Genomic DNA, 26,714 nt, shown 5'->3' with positions numbered 1-26,714 from the left:
ACCATTCATCCCCAGTCCTACTCCAAAATTTGCACTGTCGTGCTGTCGTGACCGATCCAACATGGCGGAGAGTTGGGAGTATGGTTGAGTTTGTTTTGGCTGGAAGAAACACTGCAAAAAGAATAACTTATAGAGCGTAGAAGCCATGAGGGCCCGGAGTAACTCGATTGTTCGTCTGGACTGGTACCACAGTCTTGTTAACCGCACCATTTTGGATTTTCAGGTAAGCTAATTTATATAGGCTTATTTAGCTAGTTCATAAGATCGACTTTCGGTCCGATGACTGATACTTATTTGGGTTGAGATCAACTTGTTTTTATGATGAACAGGCAAGATATTGATCTGCTTCATTTTGTCGTTTGTCCTCCACTGGTTTTATTTGTCGCAAATCAAACCTGTGCGGTGCATCATGTCCCGACAAAAGCCATATCATATTGTCGTGCAAAGTTGACACGAATAACCTTTAGCTCTGCTTACATACGTGTCTAAAAGAAACTTGAGCTGAAGTCTTAGTCACGTTATTTACATCTTCGTATCATGATGATCACAACATGAACAATATCTATATTCCGCGTAACTTGCTGAAACAAAGAGTTTGTCTGTATAATTATATAACAGTTGAAAATTTTGAATAACAAAGAGAATTAATAGATGTCGGTGTTTCTGAAGAATCGATCAATTAGGTTATATCGCCAGACACGCCAAAGTTTTGACCTCACGTCAAACTTTCTTTTGTAATAACTACAGATCCTTTAGAATTAGTAGACATGTGCTAAAACCCAGAAACAGTTTGTAACAACCCAGAAAACTTTTATCTTATGATCAACAAGCAGACAAACAATATTTTATTATTTTGTAAGCTACATGTATATGGATGCACTTTATTGTACAGCAATAAGAGAAAACTTTAAACCCAGAAGTATAAATTGTGTGACTCTGCTTTCTGTTCCATTTGTGTTTTGGGTAAGTGCCTACTTTTGTTAATAAACTTTATCAAAGTGCCAGTACATATGAAGCTCATAGAGCTCATTGGGAGCCCTATTTTACATGTAAGTAAATAGAAATGTATCAATTTTGTATCTCGAAAGAAAAGGTATAGAGTAGTCATGTCTGCTATACATATAAGGTGTCTTATGAGTTATTTGCTGTATTGTGTGAATCAACCCAGGACCCAGTAACAGGACTCTTGCCACCCAAAATAAACTGGGAGACATACAAATCAGGATCCAGTGATTGTAAGGATGCTTGGGTGCGGGACAATGTCTATAGTATTCTGGCTGTCTGGGGTCTGTCCCTGGCATACAACAAGAATGCTGATATGGATGAGGACAGAGCAAGAGCACATGAACTTACTCAGGCAAGATAAACAGAATGAACCTTATACAATACGTATATACATCTACAGCTGTCAGTGTTCTCTGTAAGCTTTGTCTAAGTACTAGCCCTCAATGTGCCGGCTAGTCTAAGGTGAATAAGATTTTTCAAGGTAAAAAGTGTAGATTTGAAACAATCTTTTAGTTTTGCTAGTTTTCTATACCTTTTCAGTATCTCTTCAGGCAGAAATCATTTCAAATTTGGCTGAAGGAATTTACTTTAGTTCATTTGAAATTTCACTGAAAGCATTTACAACAAACTACATGTACATTGTTTGTGTAAAGCTGTATAAACTTATGTTTCTGGTACTTACCTTTTTGCTTTTGCTTTCTGTAGGCTGTTGTGAAGTGTATGAGAGGATTGTTGCTGTGTATGATGAGACAGGTATGTTTTGGTGTAATCTGTGAGCCTTATATGTCAAATGTAGTACAGACAAAGTGAAATATATAGATCTTAATGCGCAGTGGTTATGAATTTGCTTTAACTTGTCTTCAGGTTAACAAGGTTGAGAAGTTCAAGAGATCACAAGCCAAGGAAGATGCATTACATGCGAAATACAACTTAAGTGAGTGGTTGCAATTTTTAATTTTTTTATTACTGAATGGAATGCACCAAATTTAACATGTATTTTTTACTTTTATTGTATATTTATATTTTTACATGTGCAACACCTGAGGCTAATTTTTCATTGTAAGTAATACTTGGTTTCACATGTCTTCAGTGATCATAGAAATTAGTAGTCAAATTATCACCTTTTGAGCTTTTCTCGTCATGACTAGTGGTACATTGTGTACATACAAATGTACATGTCCACTTAAATGCTTCTTGTTCATTTTCGTTACAGAAACCTGTAGTCCATGTGTTGGAGACCATGCATGGGGACATCTTCAAATAGATGCTACATCTCTTTATCTCCTCATGTTAGCAGAAATGACTGCTTCAGGTAAAGTACATAGTCTATGTGTACACATGTAAAAGAAACATCATTTACAATGACTGAGTTACAGCCTGGCTCTAGCATAAACCCTTTCTTGCACTCAGCAACTTTCTCACAACAGTTTACAAAGTACTTGGACCTTCTTCAGTATTATCTCTTATAGTAATAGTGTACATACTGGAACAAATGTTGAAATTTCGTTGTTTTTTTTTGTTTTGTTTTGTTTTTTTTATTCTCCTTAGGAATACAGATTATTTTTACCCTTGATGAAGTGGCCTTCATTCAAAATTTGGTGTTCTACATTGAAAAGGCATATTGTATTCCAGTAAGTCAGTGATATCCAAATATAAAATATGCATAGATCTCTAGACAAGTGTATAACAGCTAAAAATGTACCAGATCAATGAACAGTGTAATTTAAAGGGTGTTGGTGATTATTTTGAAAATGAGTTGTCACATAGTACATCTTGATGTGTCCAATGTACATGTGGGATAAAGATTTTCCAGATTTTAATTTAACTTAGGTACTAAAGGCAACAAGTAGAATAGAAACTATTTGAGCCAGGAAAGCCTTAGAAACAATGATAGAAAGATTTAAATAACTTTCGACACGTCTCTGAAATGAAAGAAATATTCGTGTCCCAAGCAGGATTCGAACCTGTGTCTCCCCACATATTAGTCACACATGATATCCACTACACCGTCGGTGCAGCCACACTAAATACATGTACATGGTAATTTACAGTGTAGTGGATATCTCACCCTAAGTTAGCATACGTGGAGATGCAGGTTCGAATCCTGCTCAGGAACCAAATTTTTCTTCTATTTCAGAGATGTGTCTCGAAAGCCACCCTTAAGTTATTTAATTGGTATTTTGTCTTTCATTGTCTTTACACGTATGTTGGTTGGCCTATGCACTGTGAACTGAAAGATCGTTTCTCAGCCAGTGCAATTTAAACTTTTGTAATCAGTATGAAATTTTCATAATGTTTTCAGGACTATGGTATCTGGGAAAGAGGCGACAAATTAAATCATGGCATGCCTGAGTTGAATGCAAGTTCTATTGGAATGGCAAAGGTTATTAAATTTCACATTTATTTTGACATGTAGTGCTTTTAGCAGCTGTGTAATTGTACTGTGTACAATGTATGTCCATGTGGGTATTACAGGGTATGTGTACATACAATGCATGTAGTATATGTGTTTACCACTCCAGGCTTTTGAACATAATTTGCAAATCAGTTGTTTTGCTCATTTTCTGGTTGTGTTTTCAGGCTGCTTTAGAAGCATTGGATGGTCTGGATTTATTTGGCCCTGAAGGTGGACATTCCTCTGTCATTCACATCCTTCCGGATGATATTCAGCAGTGCAAGGTTTGCAGAATTTGATTGTCAGTTGCTCACACAGTACAGGCATCAAGTGTATGTTATATACACTGTACATTATAGTGTTATTAACATTGAGCTATCTTGAAGTTCACATCATTGCTTGACATCAGTTTGTTTCATTTTCAACCTCAGGCTATTTTACAATCAATGGTCCCTAGAGAATCAAATTCTAAGGTATGCAAATGTTCCTGATTAATATTTATGTTATACATCCTTGTTGTTAAATCATTTTAATATACATGTATCACTTAACAATTTCTCTAGGAATGCTTGACTTGCTCCAACAGAAGGTGTTTTTACCCTGATGTAGAAGGTTGCTGATTATAATATGTGGCTCTAAACTTTAAGATTCACATATTGTTCTTACATGTACACGGACAGGGGGAGGGCTTTAAAAACCTTTCCTGTATCACACCGTGAGTTGGTCTACCTGTGAGTGAATCTCAAGGGGGGAAAATAAACATACAGGTAAAATCATGCAGTAAAATTACTATAAGCTCTATGACTATTAACACAAGTATCCAGTCATGTTACTTAACAGTTTTTTAATTCACGTTTTTTCTCCATAGGAAATTGCTGCTTCAGTTTTAAGTGTGATTAGTTTTCCAGCCTTTGCTGTTGAAGATGATGATCTTGTAAAGGACTGCAGGGAGAAAATTATTACTAAACTACAGGTATCAAAAAGTTTATAGATGTCCAAGTTTATTTATATGTTAAGTTCTCTCAGGTTTATTTTCATTTTCCACTCTTAAAACATATAAAATTACGTGAGTCCAAGGAAAATAAAATCAAACTTTATGGCAAATATTGACAGAAGGATTTTTTATTTACGAGGCGGTTAGTGTAAATTAAAGAACGCATATATTTTTTCTCGTAGTTAGAAAAGAACAAATGTCTGTCTAAAAGTTGGAAACATAATCTTAGATTAAAAATTATGTACACAGTTTCTTATTACAAACAACTTAAATTATTTTCTTATGATTATCTGACAGGGTCACTATGGCCTGGTTCGTTTCATCCGAGATGGCTATAAGACTCCTCTTGAGGTTTGTAAAATTGAACAGATATAATTCTTTTGCTGAGAACTGAATGAAATGGTAATAGTTTTTAGTCAGAAGAAATTTAGAATAAAAATAAATTGAGGAAATTTGAACTCCCGGTGAATTGATGATGGAGAAAGCTTTTTTGGTAATATAGAGTCTCCCTATGAAGGGTTTGGTAATGTTTCTAACATGTTGGACTCCAGATCCAGCAGTGCAGGTCTGAGCCCTATCAAAGGTCATTTTGTTGTGTTTTTAGGCAACGTACTTTACTCTCACTGTGCCCCTCTCCACCCAGGAGAATACACCTGTATTAGGCACATGTATACCGGTACCAGTAACGCATGCATGTAGACGACTTGGTACCAAGCCCAAGTCAGTAACCAGTTGGCCGTCCCTCCTCTTATCTGCTGATGAATATAATTCTCAACTTCAGAAAGTAACATAGAGTCAATAAAACATTTAAGTGAGGTTGTTTTATTTTACTGCAGGACCCATTCAGACTTCACTATGAACCAGCTGAGCTTGAAATCTTTGAGAACATTGAGTGTGAATGGCCATTATTTTACTGCTATCTTTTGTTGGATGCTTTGTTTAATGATGACGACGAGCAGGTATGAGTTTCATTTATTTGACTATCACATTCTGCCAACATACATTACCGGTATATTCCTGTGATACTAATTATTACTGACAAGTATTTCAAGTTCTCTTGACTGTTGATTCCTCAATTTTTAAATCAAAGAAACTGTTCACTACAAGGGTAAATGTTTTTTACCATAATTTTTTACCACTCCATTTCACAGTAGGTTGTGATTTGCTTTAGATGATTTTATCAAACAGTAAAAACAATGTTAGAAGAAATATACTTGAAATGGAAAAACACTATCAGTGGGTTGCTTTGGATTTCCTGTTCAAAGAAATCTCCCAGAGCATACTACATGTACTTTTGCTTGTCCTTAAGCCAACTGTTCTTTAAATCAGCTCGAGATTTAATTCAAGGAACGCTTGTTGATTAATTTCTAGAAACACAGGAAAATGTTTCTCTATAACATGTAGAATTTCTTCATTATGCTTGTGGACGTTCATTGTTATTGATGCTCTGATAGGGAATCTTTTGCTGCAGCAATGGCAGCCATTACCCCTTGTATCCATTTCTCTCTTCTGGCTTGGAACCAAAGCTGATGGCAAAAAACAGATGGTCAATGGAGACATAATTACTGTTAATAACAATATAACTTACTTAATGAAATGTTTACATGAAGAGCAACCAATATTGAATGCCTGTGCTGAACTCAATTACTCCTCTGCCACTCAAGAGTCAGACATGTTGAGATATTGATTAACTTGTTGGCATGCATGGTGACATGTAAATTTGGACCAAGCAGACTGTGTACATGGCAAAAAACATGTCCAGACTGTTAAAGATTTTTGCGATTTTAAAATGACTACAAACCTCCACATCTTTACTAAGCAAGTTGCTTTCCATTGCAATAATTATAACTCCTGTCTTATCAGGCCACTTCTGGTGTGAAAAACGGCTCTCGAGTTTGTTGATTTGTTCTGTAGAAAAGTGTTTAGGTGCTGTAGAACTCACTGGAATACTTCTAGGAGTGCAAACTGTGCTGACATTATTCCATGGAAGAGAGACCTGCACCATTTTGTCCTCTTGTTCTTTCATGGCATCTTTTCCTTTATCAAATCAAAAGTCTTCTGTGCTTAGCTGCAATGTTATGTAGAGAAGTTGGATCCAGGGGCACTTACATATATGAGATTCTGTGGCTGTTGTGATGTTTTCTGTGAATTTCATTCATCCAGCAAAGATATTAACAGGCTTTAGAACTGAAAATCTTGAAATTTTTGTGGCATTTTGCATGCTACAGGTAAAAGGATTACCAATGATGCCAAATGTTTTGTGGGATGTGAGTTTAAGTAAACATCACAATGTTAAAGTTGTATTGTAACTCCTTTGTTTTTTGCATTCATTTATGTTCATCCAATTAAACATTTATTTAATTGACATTAGGTTCACCACAGTGATATTGCTTTTCTGTTGTTTAAACAAATGTACTAGGTGACATTTTGCTATCTCTGTAAACAATCTTGCCCACCCGAAAGTAATTATGCAAAAATTCTCAAATTCAGATGTAGTTTTAGTGCTGTTTGTTGGCTCTGCCTTAAAATCACACAGGATGTGGAGTGTAGTCTAGTTTTGATCTGATGCAATTTAAAATCTGTTATGCCAAATGTGTTCATAGTCATTGCTAATTAATGTGCCTGCTAATCCCTTAGGTCTGCTTAATTATGTAGCCTTTATTTCAAATTGTGTAGCCATTGTTTACACAGAAAGTACAGAAAAGTACAGTGCAATGGACATGCACAGCAATGTAGAAATGACTGGTGTTGAGTTTGATCTCTGTTCAAGTACACTTTATTGATTGTGGACGAACATTTGGTCTAATGACTGCGTATAATACAGTGGACATTGTGAAATATTGAATCATTTTGTGTATATTAAATATGTCAGTGTATTCCTTTTAAAAAAGCAAAATTCGTAAACAAAATATCTACTGTAGATACAGAAAGCCAAGACTTTTCACTGCTGCTTCATGCATGAATATAATACAAACATGATAAATCGTGCATTTAAACTTAGGTAACCAGTTTGAATGTGGAATTGCTTATAAAGCAAGTCATGTATGCTGATATTTCTGAATTCCAAGCTAGAAATGGAGTCTAAAGTTATTCATCCTGGGCCATTTTCCTAACTACCAACAGACATCTACATCTTTATTTTAAATTAATTGATATTTTAAGGTTTCACAAGCTATAAACAATGGGGTTCAATTATTAGCCTTCCTGGTAGCTTTTTCGTGAAAAAGGTGTTAATTACAGCAATCAGAAAAGCCATTATGACAGAATGTTCATATTTAATGTTTCAGCCTAGAGTGATCTTCTTTTCTTTGTTTTTTGCCAGTAAGGCATTCATTTCTATTATGTTAACTTTTTGTAATCAGAAACAAATTATATTTAACAACATTAACTTAACTGTAGTGCAACAATACAGCCTTTGTCTTGAGCAAAATTAGTTAAATCAACCTGTGTTGAAATATGACTGTGCCTTGTGTGTACGTGTACATCCATTTGGGGGACCTTTGAAGGCCTTAATGCAAATCATAAATCAGCAATTCCACAGTATTATGGAAACTGTTTTCTTTCTTCTTAATAAATACACCATTACCAAGAATTAAAAATTAACATAGAGTAATCGGGATGGGAGACTCCAAAAATACAAAGATACAGTATACCGGTATGCCCAAATAAAGCGGTGGTTTTGTAGCCAAAATTGTAATCATTTATGAGCAGGAAATTCCAGTTCATGAGTAATTAATAATTTTTAATTAGTGTTATATTTACTTATATCCTGTTAATAAATTTCAGTTTTATTACTAGCCTTTTTGAAGTTCCATGTCCCAGGGGGAGGGAGGAGGGGGAATACTTGAAACACTGATAAGAAGGGAAGCTAAGGAGAGCTTTTACAGCATTTGTCTTGGGATAATCTATCTTCCAGTCCCAATTGATCAGTGTTCTCGTAGGAATAATCAGGTCCTTGATTCTGCTTGATTTATTTATAACAAATTTATTTAATGATGACTTAATACATAACTATTTATTGACCAAGAGTGAGGTTTTTACAGGAAAATCTCAAACCAAGACTTTGCCGTATTGAACAAGCGATGGTGATGTCAATATGGCAATGCCGCGGTTTGAGATTTTCCCGTAAAGACCAAACGTTCAAGGTTAATAAGTTGTTTATTTTGGGGGTTTTTGCTTTATTCTTGCAGGCCCATAATTGGCCTGTGAGCATTATGGGAGAATAATGCCCTAGAGTTAGCCAATCAGAGCATGCATTATATTGGCTACAAACACAAGTCATATAATGGTCAATGTATTGTTCATGATTTTAACAGGTGAAAACCTACACTGATTTACTGGAGCCTCTATTGGTGAGAGATAACGCAGGCCTTCCTTTGGTTCCAGAATTTTTTTATGTGCCCAGGGACAAGGTACATTTTGTAGTTACATTGTGGTTAATTAACATTTATTCTGTAGTTCCTGGTTAGAAGGTTGGGTTGCTTTGGGGAGTGATAAGAACAAGGTAACACATAATTTTAAAACTCACCTTCACATGTGTGTGTATGTGTTTGAAAAGCAAGAAACAGCAGCAATCTTTGCTAGAAGACTAGCCCTGCAAACTAGCCCTGTAGCACAGTCTTGTTTTTCAAAACTTGAACATATAGTTTAAGTCTATTACACACGTATTAAGTAAAGGTATAACATGTTTACGCACACCATCATTAACAGGTTGATATTGAGAAAGCTAATCCCCACAGTGTGGAAAGAAAATGTGGTGAAAATGTGCTGCACTTGTGGTCTCACTCACTGTATGTCCTGGCATGCTTACTGAAAGAGGTACAGTATAAACTGCACTGATATTAACAGAACTTGAACCTTTTAACTTGGAGACGGAGATTGTTGAATGGTTTAGCAAGAAGTATAAGCAGAAATTTTAGCAGGACATTCTTAACTGTCTACTTTCAGTCAAATCTCCATTTATAGACACTATTGCATGCGACAGCAGTTGCAGTGACCTTGAACTTGAACTTAATTTTATTTTGTTTTCTTACATACTGTTACACTTGCTTACCACCCCTGCAGCTAGTTCCAGAACTAATTGAGGCCAGAGCAAGAGTTTATATTAAAAAGGAAAGAAAGATACAATAATGATAATTTACAACAAAATTATTAAAGGTACAAGTAAACAATACAAAGTGATGCAGTGGTGGCATTAGTTGAACATGTAGCAGTAACTGACTAACTGATTTTTTTAAAATAACATTACAACAGAACTTTATCGCTGTTGGAGAGATTGATCCTCTGAATCGGAGACACTCTACTGACAAGAGACCAGATGTAGTGGTACAAGGTACTCACACTGTATTTTCTCATTCAGTGTTGTTACACTGTCAATTGCCTCAGTGCTGAGTAATTTAATTAGCTTGTAGTTGCAGGCAGTGGACAAACTTGAAGGCAAACTTTGTCTTTAAGAGTGACATGACCTCTTTAAGTTACAAAATGATAATTAATTTATTTTAAACATGATAGTAATAAAATTATTGTAACACATTACCACTATGAAACCTGTTATCTAGTTCCAAAGATGTACATGTGCAGTTGTATACTGACATTCACCTTTCATTAATAAAAGATCAAATGATGCGATTTCATGATTTGAACATTAAAGTTTTGTGTTTGTTACAATTCACAAAACTTAAGCCTTAAAAAAAAGCTTAAGAAATATACTGTCTTGTTTTGCTTATAAAATTCCAGTGTCCCTTCTTGCTGAAGATGAGTTGGTCGGAACACAGCTTAGAAACCTTGATGTTCCTGTGCAAGTCACTCAGAACGTTAATCCAATACAAGTCCTTCCAGCTCGCACCCTCAGTTCCATGTACCAGCAGCTTGGTAAGAACAAGCACTGTACGTGATTCGGTGTATATTGACACCAAGATGAGGATAACCCTAACAAGACACTACTCTTGCCCTAACCTGATCCTGACACTTTGTCTTAAAATGCTTTCCAGGGCAGGAAAAAAAATGAATTCCACTTGCCTAGTGAGCCAGTAAATTTCAGTTTTCACTTGCCCCCACTTAATTATTACTTGCCGATGTGGCGACCAGTATGGCAATTAGAGGACAAACGTGAACAAAGTATTCTTGGATTCCTAAGTAATCCATTCTTTTAACTCAATGGTTAACTAATCTTGAAGTCTTAAGTTTGGAAATAGCTTCTGACTGGAAATTATCATTTATTAAGCTGACATTTTCACAAGACTATTGAGGCTAATTTCACTTGCCCACCAGGCCACTGAACTTCTATTTTCACTTGTCCAAGAGCAAAATTTACTTGCCCCGGCAATCAGACCTGGGTTTTTCTTGCCCTGCTTTCTATTGTCTAACCCTACATCCCAGGCCCTACATCTTAAGCTTATACTACAACTACAGCTGATGACAATGTTAAGTACTTACGACTCTCTTTAATATTGCAGGAAAAAATTCCAAGTTAAAACTGACTGGCAGGTAATGTGTTTAATATTAAAGCAAGTTCTTCAATTCCGTGATCTTTAAGTGATGGAAAGAGCAGCTCAGCTCTGACTTATTGATTCTCATTGCAGGCCCAACTATCACATTGGAGTCTTAGGGACTAGCATGTTGTATAATGTTGGAAACTCATACTCCATTCTAGCCTTTACGCCTCAGGTGAACTCAAGAAACTTAGTAAAATTTTAAAAAAATGTATTTAACAATGTGCTAAGCAAAAATAATTAATGTGAGGTAATTTCAGGCAATTTTGTAGTTTCTGCCCAAAATTACCTCACATCCATGTTGAATTTTATTGTAATGCAGAAAGAAAAATTAACAGGGAAAAGGGCTACTAAAGGCATCTTTTATGAATGTTGTAGCCTTGGAGCAGCCTCCCTTGCACTATGACACAAGCAGCAAAGTCGCAATATGCATATCTGCAGATTCTTCACTTGTGCGACAGCAATTGAGAAACTGGTCGCAGGCTATGAATGTGATGATATTTCAACTTTAAACTGTAAAGAAGATATATTTAACAAATTTTTGTGATACACCAATCTGATCACATAGGTGCGATGAAAGAGAGTGGAGAAATTTTCTTTGAACTTTTCCTTCAAACCTTGTCTTTGAACGGATGTCTATTTGCGCTGACAGATTCTAACTCCATAGCTTTCTCGTTTCAGATTCTGGATTACCACCAGTTTTACCTGGCTCTTGATAATGAGTTCCTTGCGGATCGTATCAAGTCTCTTGTGGGTTTTCTCGGAGCTAACTGGAGGCGTCTTGGAAGACCGATTCTTACAATGATAATCACACACTCCATGCTTGGTAGGTTGGCATGACAACTCATATGGCACTTGGCACATCCTTAATACATGTAATGATGCATGGTATATGTACTGACTTCCCTAGTCTGGTTGAAACTTGTCAGAAAAAGCCGTTTAGCCATGGACAGGATTGCCTTTTGATTTAGCGTATGCACAGCTTGTTTTGTGCACTTGCCAGATATGTAGTTTCCACGGTCACTTATTTTTAACTTTGTTGGTTGTACCATGCAGAAAGTCTTTGTAACTCCCAGTCACTGTCCAGTTCGTGTTTGCAAACCTTTTCAGTCAGTCATTGTGGTACCTTTTCCGTCTCTTGTGAGATGTTTTGACTGGAGACAAGAGCATGTAGAAACCGGTCTCGCACTTTTCCAGAGATTATGCATTCGTCAGGGTACAAGTACGAGAAGCAGAAACTAAATTACATTTTTTTCTTTGTATAGAGGACTCTCTTTCGTCATCTATTGCCAAGATGATTGTAATGTTAAGAAGTGGCTACATATCAGGAGTAAGGTAAGTTATAACAAAGTTCTGACATTGTGAAAACATACAACAATTTTCCAACTGCAAAAAATGAGTAAAAAATAATTAAAAGGGAAATGAAATACAGCTAAGAAAACGAAAATAAGAAACACGATACGTGTAATACATGTTTAAAGGAAGAAACAGAGATTTAAGAATGCCGGTTTGGGGAAGCGGTTTAGATTCCTGGTTGACCACTTGTTTTCCCCTTTGTAATCATAACTGCCTTGTCTGTACCTTTAACAAACCTCACAACAAATTCATGTAACTGTATAATAAGAGAACAAGATTAACTAGTATATAATACTGTTAGTGTTTTAAAAGTCTCTTGTGTCACCTCACAAATGAACTTACTAATGCAATACATGCACACGCATCACCAGTTCCCAGCCTTGAGTACTCATCAAACAATGTTGATTAGATCAACCTACATGACGACAATGTATGCAGGGGGATCTAGAGGGAGGGTGCAGGGGGTGCGCACCCCCCCCCCCCGAGATGAAGCCTTCGTTTACCTCACCAGTCAGTTACGCCATTCGTTAGTGGTGCACCCCCTCCTAAAAAAAACCTGGATCCGCCCCTGGTGTGTGGCCTATCACTAACTTTGATTCATTTTCAGGGTTCGGTTAGGATACCTTTCTGACTTCTTAAGTACATCATGCATCACGAGTCTACACTTTATTTCAGACAGTGATGAGGGTAAGTGGGTTTAAAGTCTTCTGAACAATGTGCAGTATACACCAGTCTTTCCTACACTCGTAAACAGAGTCTTAATTGCCTAGTCCAAGACTTCAAAACTGTTTTCAAATTGTTCAATGTTTGTTTTCCAACTGTTTTGTTTGCTGTAGGTTTTTTTTTTGATGATGATTTCTCTAATATAGGTGAGGCATATCTACAACTGTTTATCTACAACTGTCGTCGTGTTTTTACTGCAATGTAATTTTTTTGTTGACCAATCACAATCTACTTTGTGCAGAGATGCATGTACATCTTGCCATGTATCTTGCTTTTTCAACTAACTTGGTTCACGTCTTAGGGTGCTGACTGTAGATTGTACTGTTAAATGTTTTTTTTTTTTAATGAATATCTTGTAGAACTCAGGAGACATAAAAGAAATCCAGAATCTAGTGATATGTTACGACGCACCGATTCGGAGTCCAGAGTAAGCAGCCCTTGTTTACACATTACAATAACACTTGTTTGCTTGATAACACTTCACAACTTTGCTTAATTTTATAGGTCCACTTTGATTCTGCGTGCTTTGCAGACACTTCCTTTTTGTTTTGAAGAAAATCGTTGCTCAGTTTTTGTATATTGCAAAATTACTGTAAACACCGTCACGGTGATTCAGTTTTACTTGTTTATTTGTGATTGTTCACACTAATCGACGTCGTAAATTGTGTAATTAATAGCTTTTGTATCTCACTGGCCTTATTTTTGTTACAGAGTCGATCTGGAAGTCACGCTGGACATAGTCCTGTTAAGAGAAAGGCGAGTTACAAGGGAATGGTCAGGAGAAGCCGAAGTATCTCAGTCTACTGTGATTCGACTAGTGGCACATCACGTATGTAGTTATATCTTACATATTGTCATGGTATTTTAATAGTTAACCTCAGGTCCGCACTTAGTTCTCTTACGCGAATGTTCTTAAGGCCCGTCACGCACTCCACCTTAACGAACTTCGTCGGGTGGGGAGAAAGATTGCCTGACGACCCCAAAGAGCGTTTAGGGTGGCTCCCTAGAGTATTTACGAACACCCTCCCTATAGAGCGTGGGTTAGAAAAGGAAACTTAGTTAATATCTCTTAAAGTCTCCCCGTAGTGATTTACCAGTATGAGTACTGTTAAAATATACATTGTAGATTATTTTTTGGTTATCAAGTTTTGGATTAAGGCCGTTACCATGGCAACATCTCATCTAATGACAGGCAGATGTATTCCTCATTTTGGCCTGAACTCCTTGATATTTATATTTACCTTCGGGGATTTTTTTTCATACTTTGCCACATCATGGTAATGATATTGCCTGACATTCTAAATTGGCAAAAAGTCGAGGTTGTTCAGACGGTTTTTCCAATATTCTGTAATATGTAGTTCTTCTAAATATATCAGATTAGCTCTGACAGATTTTAACAAAAATAGGGTGTTTTATAGGAATTGTATGTGGTCACTTACAACTGAGCCAAATTTAAAAAAAGATTCACCGTAGGAAACGCGAGGAAATTCACTGTCAGTTTTGCTTTTTGTGCACATGTTGACGTCACAAAAATCGAAAAACACTGGCGTTTTCCTTTGAGCGCACGTAGATTACTTGAGCTTTCGTCCTATGCGCGCGTGCGATCGTAAAACTATAGGGAGCCACCTTAAAGAACCACTAAAGAACCAAGGCCTCTCTCGTAGGGAGTCTGGGAACGATAAATTCATCGAGCAAACTGGGCGCGAATACACGTTCATTTAAGAAACTGAGAAAGGAGAAAAGCTGGGTGTACTGTAGTATATCTTCTGATAGGGGTGTGGGTAATTTACTGTGAATGGGCTGGCAGTAGCACCGTATCACTCTCAGCTAAATCTCACGTACAGGGATATGTATACTGTGAACTGAAGCCATAATCAGCATGCATGTATAGGATAAGCGCTTAGCTATGTAACTCATCAGTCAGCTAGTTAGTCAGTCAGTTAGTAAGTCAGGCAATCATTTATTCATTCAGAATCTCGATTTTGGGGAAATTAGTTAGACCATGTTGCACTAACAGTTAAGCGAATTGGAAACCAAAGAAGATATACAGTCAACAATTTTAACAAGCCTTTGTTTAAGTGATTTACTCATGCTTTATCTGCAGTTATCTTATCTGTTGACGGCTGACAGCTTTGCCTCACATTCCCTCACGGGCGCCCGTGTTTTATGTTAATTTAGATCTTTTTTATTGTTTTAACTGTGTATACCCATGACGTCACTGTATCATTTTGCAGATTGCATGCGCATTAAGATATTAACTGAATGTATAACTCAACGTTAAAATAAAATTAACTCTAAAACGTAAACCTGACAAGTAACCGTTAACGTGATAACATACAGATCATAATCTAATACTCTTTTCGTAGCTTTGTGTCTAAACTTGCACGTGATGAGCACGCTTTCTTTACCATACTTAACAGAGCATGCCAGATCAAATACTGGCTGTATGTGAAAGCATGTAGGCTGTGCATGTTGCATGTATGTGATACTGATCACTAATACGACTGAATGAAGCAGACTTGAGTGGAATATCATAAAAAGAAACAAATTGATAAGTTACTAAAGAAACTGATGTTCTGCGAATAAAACACTCAGCTGTAGAGGTCCCCTCCACCCTACCGCTATGTGGATTTGGGATTCTTAATAGTTAATGTACTATCTGAAATATTTGTTTGTTTATTTACAGTGTCCTTAATGATTAGCACAACAGTCCTACTACATTTGACACTTAAATAAAGATATTTATTTTATTTATTCAGTACTGCTATTATGTGGTTTCGAGGGAAGGCCCTCCGTCCTCCTTTTTACGATTTTAAAAAAGAGACAAGTTAATAACTACAGTTGTAGTTTCGAATTCTATGAGAAATTTTGTAAAACGATGTTATGTAAGCTGCGTCGAATGATGCGATAACTTGATAATTTGGAAATCTCTGGAGATATTCAAAACATCTTGGGCTATGTATTAATTTTGTCTGTCCATCGTCCTTTCTGAGAGACAATTAGGAGCATTCCGTCCGAACTTTAGGCTAGTTTCTCTGTTCTGATTTTAAAAAATTGGTCAGGAGTGATATCCTCTCAAGATCAGTTGCGCGAATTGTTGGCCGCCGTGAACTTGGGTAAACACTTCAGTAGATTCCATCCGTATTGATTATTTTCAAAGCCTAGGTTTTCTTTGCTTTATTGATAAAGGCAATCCTCATATTTTCAAGGCTGTCCTAACGAACCGTTCTATCATTTGTTCAACACTGTTCTACAAAATGTAACTGTAAGGATTTTAGCGATCTAACTGAGATTTTTAAGTTAAGAAAAGGGACGGTTTCCCTGTAAGTAAGTCTGTGTTTTCTTGAGTAGGACAGTAAGATTAGCATGCACTAATCACGTGGGTTTTAGCACCAAGCAGGTGGTTCAACTCTACTTCATTTGACACTGGTGACGGGTCACGCAGGCTTCCTTCACCGACCGGATCAGGTACTATGCAGGAGCGCTCACAACTCACTAATCCTGTTTTATTTTTGCTTTTTTTTTTCTGTTTATTATTATTATTATTATTATTATTATTATTATTATCATTATCATTATCATTATCATCATCATCATCATTATCATTATCATTATCATTATTAGTATTAGTAGTAGTAGTAGTAGTAGTATTAGTAGTAGCAGTAGTAGTAGTATTAGTATTATTATTAGTAGTAGTAGTAGAAGTAGTATTAGTATTAGTATTATTGTTTGTGTGATTTAATTTAGTTCCTTCTGTTTCTGCGACTTTTTAAAGTGAAATTTCTGAACTTGGTATCATTTAAAATTAAGAATCATGTCAGTAATGTAATGATTTGGTTTGGCAAAAGGCTCGATGTCCGCCGCTCACTCGAGTCCGGTTCACGGGCTCCTTTCTCGAACAGCGACTGGTAATCGAGCCTTGTTTGATAACCGGTTTATTACAGAATAACTCCTTTAAGTGGAGCTCGTATTTGGCAAGAGGAGGTTTTTATTTTTCAATAATTAATGAAGGAAACTACGAAGTATCACTACAATATAGTGATACCATGCTCTCGTTTCTCATGCAGCGTGTCTTTGTAACATAGGTTCACACTTGCATTTGCGCTTGCCAGGAACAGTGCTCGTCTTAAACATCAATTAAGTTCTGATGTAAGAGATCTTGCCATTCTCAGCCCAACCAACTATCAAACAGGATAAAACTATACAGATTTGTAAGAACCGTCAGGGAGGCTGTAAACTTCCAAAGCACTTTTCAGGTCACTTATCAGTTAACAGTTTTACATGTCTAAAGTTAAAATGGTGGCTACAACAATGAGAGAATTTAACATTAGTGACAAGTTGTAAACTAAATTTGAATTAAGCACTCATCCTTAATTAGTTTAGTCCTGCTTTAAGAATGATCCAGGCCAGACATTATGTTCTGGTTTCATGAGATTTTGAGGGTTTTTTTACGTGTAATTATTTCAGGACGAAACATAATTGTTGAAATGCAAGAGTTGACATGTCTTTTATACTAGAACTTCTAAACACCAACTATAATGTCTGCTATTTCGTAGTTTGGTTGCACAAAAGTAACTTCTTGGAAACGCCTAAAATGATATAAGATGAATAAATAAATAATTACATTACAATAGATAAATAACTTTATTAACATGTCAAAAAACTAGCTCGCAAATGATAGTCGTATTTACAGAAAGCTAAAGACAGTTGAACTCTTAGTAGAACGCACAGCTCACAAAGAAAGTTAAACTCGTTGTATAACTCATCAATAAAAAGTTACCCACAAGGAAACAACAAACTAACTCCATTTTAGTTAGGAAATGGTCTTTATAAATAAACTTTCTGGCATTATTAAATTGAATGTATTAAATTGATCTTTAAACTGAATACGTTGCCCATGGGAATGGGTGATGTTTATACAAGCTGCACAAGTTGCTGACTAGGGAAATTAGAAGGCAGTCCATCAAAGTACCAAAGAAAATGCAGCGCTGCAACTAGTGCAGCAATCGAAACACACAACTTGTAGTCATTGGTAAACTTAGGAAATTTGCCAATTCAAGTCGTTGCGGAGTTGCAAATCCATTTAATAGCTCTTTTTACGATTAGTTTTTCTCATTTGCGTCACAATGTAATACAACGTGGACGCGAAGCAATTTCTGGCTGAAACTGCAAAATAGCCCGAAATTGCCGCGCATACATGCTAAATTATATTGTAATGAAAATGAGAAAAGTTAGCTGTGAAAAGGGTTATGGCCTAGGTATTGTTCTGCGCCCGAGTGAGCGAAGAGGCAAGATAAGATATTCTTGCTAGTGTCAGAAAGCATTATTCACGAGCAAAGAAAGAAAACACAAACTAGGCGTAAAATTTTCAAATTAAAGTAACTATAGAATCAATCCATCCCAAGCGTTTTTCATTTTGGGACGTTGTGCACGTAATTTTACTATTGTAGCGCAACCTTGGTCTAGAAGACAGACCATTTTGGAACAGATCATTGGAATCGACCATTTGATCTGTAAAGATTGCAAAATTATAGAACAAAGTGAACTTTTATTCATCCCGGGTGGAGTTGTAATTTAACTGGAAACTAGAGAAACTGGAGTTGTAGTTTAGTTAAACTGGACATAGTTTGTTCAAACTGTGTCCAGTTGTGTTTTCGTCAAATGTTCTCACTTTTGCTAGTGTATTGATGTCATTTTGCCGATCTTTGTCATGCAGTTCCCGGATGTGACGAATTTGAAGATAGAGCAGCCAATGGGTGGACGCCAGCCAGGTCACGTGCTATGTCAACGGACATGGAGACGAGAGAATATCTGAATCAGTTGGAAGAAGCTGCGACTATCGATGTACAGGCCGATATACTGCATTTCCTGTACAATACAAAGTAAACATCACAAACGATTAAAAAAATATATATACACGTATTAATCGTAGTTGGCGTACCAGGCCGGTTTTTAACTCCTTACCATTAGCGATATCGGAAAGTTCACTTATTTCACGTAATTTCTACATCCACACTTCTTCTTCGTGGAGGCGCGGTGGCCTCATGGTTAGTGTGCTCGTTTCGGATCGAGCGTTCCGGGTTTGAGTCCTTGTCAGAGACGTTGTGTTGTGTTCTTAGGTGAGACACTACTCTCACAGTGCCTCTTCCCCCCCCCCCCCCCCCCCCAAGTTAACAAATGGGTACTGGCGAATTTAATGCTGGGTGTAACCCTGCGGTGGACAAACATCCCAGCTAGGGGGAAGTAGAAATACTCCTAGTCGCTTCATGCCACAGAAACCGGGATAAGCTCCAGCCTGATGGGCCACTTGGCTCGTATGAAGACTACCTTGCAGAATACAGCACCTCTGTATCACGAACATCTCACACCCAAGAACAATCCTTAATTCTTTAAGAGGTTTTATTGTGCGTCCATTCTTGGTAAACTCGCCAACGTTAACCCCATTCGTGCATCTTTTCATGCCACCTTGATATTATTTATTAACTGTTGTCGTTTAAATCTTCAGGGGTCCTGACTTCGACACACAACTGTTTGGTGAACCAGGAATTACTGTCGCAAAGCTCTTAGGTGAATTGTACGAGAAGGTATATGTATTTCTTTTTCTATTTAAACATTGTGACTGTGTCAAATTTAGAATCTCTTGTTGAAGTTTACCTGTTAATTTAATAGTTAACTTCATTGCTTGTCGAATGAAATTGTTATTGTGGCCTCTAGGACTTTTGTTGCTTTGAGTCATTTGTAATGAAATTTTACTTTTTAACACTTTCTGTTGATTGATTGGTAGGCTTGCCAGATTAAAATGTGGTCTTTAGTCAGGCACACAGCAGGGCTTTTGAAGAAGCGAGTGGAAGATTTGGCAGAGGTAGTTTCAATGTTTATTTTGTTGTGTCTCCTTTCTTGTCAATTATTTTGATAGGTTAAACAATTTCAAGCGTTACTTTCACTCAAATGTGAGTCCAGGAGAAAGCATAGCCATTTTGCCGTGGAAAAAATTCAGTTTGTTTTCAAAATGGTTATAGTTACCGGGTAAATTTGTTGAATCAATGGATGTCCTTGAGGTTCTTTCATGGAAGTCTCGTTTTTTCCTGTGTTCCACTTTTTTCATTCGGTCGACGTTCGTTCGTCGTGATGTTTTCATTTTTCTTTACCAGGCTGCCACGGATCTGTTAGTTCATCAGAAACAATTGACTGTGGGTATCCCCCAAGGGGGACATGAAGAAGTCATCACAAGGTGAGTGCTGTTGTTCTTGTAGGAATACATTTTTCTCAGTTTTCTCAGTTCATTGTGATAACATGTTGTATTTGCGTTGTTCTTGTTGTAGACCTCTTCCACAAGAGGAGATGAAGAATATCATTTTCAATGTGTTTGGTGAAGACATGAGCACTGGTGTAGTAACACAGGTAAGGTACACTGTAATGATAATCATTTAAGATACTTCGGGTATTAGCTATCGAATTTTACTCTCACATCAAATACCATACTGAGCCAGCTTCCTTGTTGAAACATGAAAACCTTTATTTACCCTCGGCAGTGTTTATAGCACAAAGGCTAGTGGGGCCGAGCAAACAACTGAAACAAATAATTCAAATTGAACATAACATCGTTAAGAATCCCAACTGGTCGGAGGCAAACCAGTTGGCTATTTACAAGCGTGGCCGCGGATTTGAACTCGGGACTACCGAGAAAAAAATCCAGGTAGTGGTTAGAGCAGGACTCGAACCCGGGACCGATGGATTGCGAGTCCGACGCGCTGACCACTTGGCCACCCTGCGTCCTTTTTGCAGTTTTGTTTTTTGGCTTCCTCCTTTTCTGACCTGTCTCATTCATTATGATTGCTTCCTATATCTGACTAATCTATTTGATGCTGTCACTGACTACCCTACATCTTTCAAACTGTATTTTGTGTTAACTGCAGTTGACTTAAAAACACCCATGCCGCTCTATTTTTAATTACCAGGAGCTGCTGGTGTACCTTGGAATTTTTGTTAGAACTGAACCGTCCCTGTTTAACGAGATGTTAAGACTTCGTGTTGGTCTGATTATAGAAGTTATGGTGGCTGAACTGGCTAGATCACTGGATTGTTCTGGTAAGACACTTTCAGTGTTTCTATCCTGTTTTGAAACAAAATCAATTTAAATTTGTATGGTTTGAAGTTTTGATTTTCTTTGCTCTCATCGCCTGTCCAGTTCATAACTTCTTGAAAAGTTTAGCCTAAATATCTCTAGTTCCTCGTTTTTAATCCGTTAATCCGTGTTAATCTTCTCCATCCTTACCCGTCCTTGTTCCTTTATGATTTATTATTATCTCTTTGGTGTTTTTCTGTCTTAGTAAACTACTATTTTCATGTTCCCTTCAATTTAAACGTAAGTTTGTACGTGGCCAAATTAACTCAAAGTGCGGTGACTGAGCTCCTTTAACTGTTATTATGTTTCAGGTGAGGACGCGGCTGAATTCTTCATGAACTTGAGTCCTTTTGAGATGAAGACTCTGCTGTATCACATCCTCAGTGGTAAAGAGTTGGTTGTTTCCAATGGTGAGGACAGATCCTGGTGTCAGCCAGTTATTTAGTTTGCTTTTTACCCGTACTTGAGAAAGACAAGAGCTCAGGGGAAGCCTGAAATTTTTAAGTATATTTCGTCGGTATTTGACGGTTCTAGTCTAAAGCATCTAGATGATTTCACTGTTCCTTTGAGCTACGAATACAAGTTGTTTTTTTTTTTTTTAACTACTTCTCTAGAGTGAGTACTGCTCTAACAGCTCAGTTCGTCACTTTGGACCAGTTTTTTACCTAGAATTTCAATTTTTACAAATTAGCCCTCCTATTTTTCAGTGTAACCTTATGTCACGTAAAGTCATGACTCTTACCTACATGGGAAGTTTCTGGTTACGAGGGAAAGTTGATGGAATTTATCCGGAAGTTGATATGGAGCTCTTCAAAGCTCGTGGCATTTTATGCGATTCGTTCTAAATCCAGCTTGTGTGGGAGTTCTTTGTTTACACTGTTTCGTGTCACACACATTTCGTTGTTATCTTCAGACAAGCCATCACCAGAGAGGCAGATATCCATTATGAACATCGATCTTCCCAAGAGAGTTGGAATCAGAAGGCTATCCAGTGCAATCAGGGTCAGTCATCATTTATCAAACGTTAACAAAATTTCCTTCACTGATCGAGTACCTCTCACCTTACCAGCCACCCAGGCAACAGCAATCCCACCATCTGTGTTGTTTTGCTTATTAAACTAAGATTTTAACAAGAAACAGTCATACAGTAAGCGCGCTGCCCGTAAATTATCCTCCTCGGCCATTCCAAACAATCTGATAAGTAGCACAAGTTAATTAGTTTAACAAAAGTTGTTTGCACAGTTTTCGAGTTTTCTTCTTTCTTCTATGGGTATAATCAGAAAGTTAAAATACTAAACCTTTTGCACTTGTGGTTGCACGATTATTATTTTCTCAGTTACAGTTTAACTGCACACTTTCATGTTTATTAACAGAAAATAAGTGCTGCTAAAGCCTTTGCAGGGAGGCACATGGTATGTTAAACAGCAAAGCACTTTATTTGTAATCTTATGTGTTACTTAACCACCGTAATTGGTGAAGGGAAATAACTTGTAAGCACGTTTATTTTGATTTCTTTGGGTTCTTTTTGTTTTTTTCTTCCTCGCACATTGACTGGTAAAGTTAAGGTGTTTAAGATTTTTGGTTTTTAAGAGTTGTTTGCACATGTTTATTGAATTTTTGTTTTGTAATGCACTGTACTGCAATGTATCTTAAACCAGCAGGAGATGCGAAACAAACGTTTACTGTTCATAGGACATAAAGGGGTTATGCATTTTCTTTTTGTTTAAGTGCACAGCATTTTAAGTCACAGAAAATTATTTTTCAACGAATCTAAAGCCCTGTGTGCCACTGAGAGCCTTCGTAACTGTTGTCACGGGTCTCCCCATTCCCCCCTCGTTCTCAAACCTCCCGGACCTTAATTACAGTTGATATTTGTGTCGACTATCATCGTAAACTTCCGTGTTCGGATAAGTGGAAGAAACTAACGATTATCGACGCTTATTAGCTTTTCGCCTGGAGGGGCGCTAGACGTCTCAGTCAGCAGTTTGTGGATTACGTGAAGGTGGACTCCGGCTCATTCGGCCTGGGTTCGAGTGTTGGACAGGTCATTTAACTCTCACTCTGCGGCGTTCTGTCTCTTAATATAATTGGATGATAGCAAACTAATGGGGTTTGGCAGTAACTTGCAGTGAACAAGGGTCCAGCTCATTTAGGGTACGAAAACTCAGATTAAGGACTGGAGCAAATTTGAACCTTTAGTGCAAGCAATTTATGAAATGCTAGACATTGGCTGTCAGCAAATATTCTAGCCGCTTTAGTCAGAAGTTTGTTGTCTGTAAAAACACTACTCATGATGCTAGGCATACTCCAATCTGACAATGATTTTCTGTTGGTGATTTTATACCCGACATTGTTGTTAAAATTAGAACATGAGTGGCAGAGGATTGCTCCCATCATCTGACCGGAATAACCAGGAAAATCAGAGAGCCAAAGAAGACGACGAAGAGGACCCTCATTCAGGAGATGACCGCCTCGGGCAGTGGATCAGGAGGAGGTGCCTTGATGGGGCCCTCAACCGAGCCCCTGAGGATTTTTACCCCAAATTCTGGAAGGTTCTCGAAAAGGTATGAGCGCTTACGTGTTTAAAACACGAATGTGATAAGGGAAGGTTATAGCCTGCTTTAGCACCTGATCATCTGAGCACAAGAACGTCACAGTGTTAACTACAAGATTTATTACACTGCACCTATATAAGCTTGGGGTCGAACTCACGGTAGTCGGAGAAACTCTCCGGCAGCCGGCCCTAAGTGACAGCTTTGAATTATCTGTGGCTCACACCGGGTTGAATGTTTGAGGTTTGGGAGTAATTTTTGATCAGGTTCAAGTCTGTGAACTTGCCTAACGCTCCCTCCATCCTCTCTGATCTCCCTGCTGTAGGCACTTTTGGTCTTTTTTCTTTATTAACTGTGTTTTATAGATTTGTCTGTTTTTTTGTTCTTGTTGTAGTGCCGAGGTTTGAAAATTTACAAGCACTATTTACCGAATGCCATGGTACAAGAGGTATGTACGCAATACAACTTCACTGCTAGTGATATTTATTGCGTCTTTTTACTCTAGGTTCCTCTGAGGGTTTGCCGATCAAGGTTCCTCCTTGAATTGTGGCAGGAACGTGGAGACGACGCGCTCCCTCTTCTCTAGTATTACAAGCTCAAGTAGACATCCACTATTAGACATTTCAAATATATTTTGTGTCGGGTATCCTTGTTAAAGTTTAGTCCGTTGTCAACGCTCAATAAAGTGAACGACGATTGAGGTAGCCGTTGTTATGAAAACGAGGCAGACAAGTGGGTCCACAAATTTGTTTTATTTTTTTCTTATAAATTTTCTTATTCTAAATCGACCGCTGATTCCATTTTTTTTTTTTTTTTTTTTTTCAGATGACCCCAGGCGAGCTGAAATTTGCGCTCTGTGTTGAAGCGGCCCTGAATCGGATCCCCGAGCCGGAGTACAGGCAGCTTGTAGTAGAGATGTTAATGGTGTTATCCCTTGTGGTGGAGTACCACCCTGAACAGACTCTGGGAGACACTATTGATGTTGATGACCTGGTGTGGGAAGGACACAATTTATATCTTAAAGATCAGGTAGGAATGGACAGGATTATAGTAGAGGCTCTACCTTACTAGCATTATTATAAATGTGGTCTTATGTGAAACCCTTGCGTAAGTAAAAAGAGTTTGAGTGAGAGAAGTAGAGTTGTTCCCAATCTCATCTTACGGTAAGAAATATTTTAAGTTTAGATAACCAATCCAAACTTACAATCTTAACGATCCATGGAGAAAGGATTAAGCAAGCTACAAAATCTAAGTTCGCAAAGTAAGCGAGCCCTACGAAAGTTTCTGGTATAGCTTAACCATTTTTAGATTTTTTTGGTAAGTATCAGAATCATTGCATCTCTTACTACCTAATGGGAGACGAGATTGTTTTAATCACCGTAACCTAAATCAAACTTTGAAAAAGCAATAAGGTTTTTGGACGCTTGTTGCCGATATCGAACTCCAGACATATGTACAGCTGTACAGATGATCGCGGCATATTTAATGTTGTGTTAAGGAAATAGCTTGTTCAGCAGTCAAAGTATTCCTTTCATACTTGCCGCTGCCTGCGAACAGGCTCTTCGAAGGGCCGCGCGAAGAGCCTGCTCCCAGGCTAACTTGCCGTAATAACTTTATTTCACCGTTGCTATCAATTTATCGTATTTACCATTTATTTTCGATAAACGATAGAGGAAAAGTAGCAAGAGTAAACACAAAACGTGAGTTCTTGGGCAAACGCGCGAGTTTTCTCGCGTGATAGAACGTTCCCCTCAAAAGCACGCGCTAGAGGTTGTTGTTGTGTTGTGTTTTTATTTTGCTTTTGCGCCTACACCGCAAAAGAAACAAACTTATCCATTGGTTATTGTTCATAGACTTCAAATTTATTTTATATTGCAATTCTTGACGTTATATCTGGCAGGCCTTTTTTACAAACTTTAATAGCAAATGTTAATGTTTTCATTTGGTTATGGTACACTTGTGTCGTGTGATTTCAGATGAATATCAAAGGTGATTCTACCACGTGTTGCGCGCGTCCCGCGCACGAGAAAATCAGCTGTGGTGGAGCGGCGGGAATCTGTCGATATTTTTACGACACTGCGCCGAGTGGAAGATTTGGTACCATGACTTACTTTTCAAGAGTTGTTGCTAAACGAGTCAGTCATCTACCCCACCAGAACGAGTGCGTGGTTGCCTAGAAACGCGCCTTTAACTGAAAATAGATTTCGTAGAAAGGTTGCATAGAAACGTATCTTTAGGCGCAAAAGAACAAATGTAAAAGTCATCAGAGGTGAAGTTTTCTGGTCTGATCTCTCAGAGGTTTCTTGGGGTGGAATAAGACAAGCGCGCAAATAGAGAAGAAAAATGTTTTCAGTAAATCTTCTGCGAAGTTGGTGGGGACCACGCCAACACTATATCTCCACGAGAAGGTCCCTAGGTGGAGCTAAGCTGTAATGAATTACTTTATCAGTTCTGCAAAAATGCATGACACGTTTTAGAAGCTGAGTTTTACGAGATAAGGAAAATAATAGTAAGAAAAACTTGAAATTGTACAATAGTTAACATTTTATCTTAGTATAAATGATAAGTTGTCATCATGTTTAGTGAACCTAAGTTAGTTTTCTTGTTTCATCTTGTGTATTCCTCGGCTTAAGTTTTCTTTATCCTTTCAATCCAAGACCAGAATTTTAATTCTCCTATGTACTCCATACATTTCGTTGAAGATTAGTTCGGAGAATTTTGCAGTAAATCAAGACATCCTCAAGTTGATGGTTTTGTTTATTCTGATCACCCGTGTGCTTCACATTTTTTTTTTTTTTATTTGGAGAAATCAGATGTTCGCTCTTGGATTGAAGGGTTTAATTAAAAATATCAATAAAACAGTCAAGAAAGAAAGGTTCTCTTATTTTTAGTTGTTGTATAAATTGAGCTAGCTATATGTAATTTATTTTCGCTTTAAAACATTGTATATAAATTAAGCCACATGGTGCTATGAAGTGACATAAACGTGACGCTGTTGAAGAGTTTTCTATTAAATTATGCTCGCGTGTGACACAAACAGAGTAAAATAAAGTTCCTAGTTATGAAGCCAAAA

At 37.5% G+C, this 26,714-nt stretch overlaps 2 protein-coding genes across 4 annotated transcripts; one reads left to right on the top strand and one right to left on the bottom strand.

Annotated features, from left to right (window-relative positions):
• Positions 1-10: 10 nt before the first annotated feature.
• On the top strand, positions 11-26,714 carry LOC110056642 (phosphorylase b kinase regulatory subunit alpha, liver isoform-like). Of its 3 annotated transcripts, XM_089273467.1 has the most exons (37): positions 11-223; positions 1,169-1,357; positions 1,711-1,758; positions 1,870-1,939; positions 2,219-2,317; positions 2,554-2,636; positions 3,308-3,388; positions 3,586-3,684; positions 3,832-3,873; positions 4,269-4,373; positions 4,692-4,745; positions 5,231-5,353; positions 8,711-8,806; positions 9,105-9,212; positions 9,648-9,726; positions 10,131-10,265; positions 10,850-10,880; positions 10,976-11,060; positions 11,567-11,711; positions 12,151-12,220; positions 12,849-12,928; positions 13,324-13,391; positions 13,676-13,793; positions 16,355-16,432; positions 18,681-18,846; positions 19,470-19,548; positions 19,749-19,826; positions 20,116-20,195; positions 20,287-20,365; positions 20,923-21,052; positions 21,401-21,499; positions 22,003-22,091; positions 22,463-22,501; positions 23,456-23,653; positions 24,036-24,089; positions 24,467-24,670; positions 25,618-26,714. In XM_089273467.1, the coding sequence occupies exons 1-37, from the start codon at positions 146-148 to the stop codon at positions 25,816-25,818; spliced, it is 3,660 nt and encodes a 1,219-aa protein (XP_089129593.1). In that variant the 5' UTR covers positions 11-145; the 3' UTR covers positions 25,819-26,714. The 3 variants fall into 3 exon arrangements, with proteins under 3 accessions (XP_089129593.1, XP_089129595.1, XP_089129594.1); XM_089273469.1 differs by lacking the exon at positions 16,355-16,432; XM_089273468.1 differs by lacking the exon at positions 22,463-22,501.
• Positions 5,197-6,720, bottom strand: LOC149102490 (pituitary homeobox homolog Ptx1-like). Its single transcript, XM_089273474.1, has 2 exons — positions 6,196-6,720; positions 5,197-5,920 (listed from the first exon to the last, which is right to left on the bottom strand). Exons 1-2 carry the CDS (start codon positions 6,418-6,420, stop codon positions 5,831-5,833), a joined length of 315 nt encoding a protein of 104 aa, XP_089129600.1. The 5' UTR covers positions 6,421-6,720; the 3' UTR covers positions 5,197-5,830.

Source organism: Orbicella faveolata, unplaced genomic scaffold, assembly GCF_042242905.1.
Source record: "Orbicella faveolata isolate gen_17 unplaced genomic scaffold, um_ofav_v1 contig_35, whole genome shotgun sequence".
Classification (NCBI taxonomy): domain Eukaryota; kingdom Metazoa; phylum Cnidaria; class Anthozoa; order Scleractinia; family Merulinidae; genus Orbicella; species Orbicella faveolata.
The sequence above is the reverse complement of the archived record's forward strand: the minus strand, read 5'-3'. Positions and strand labels throughout refer to the sequence as shown.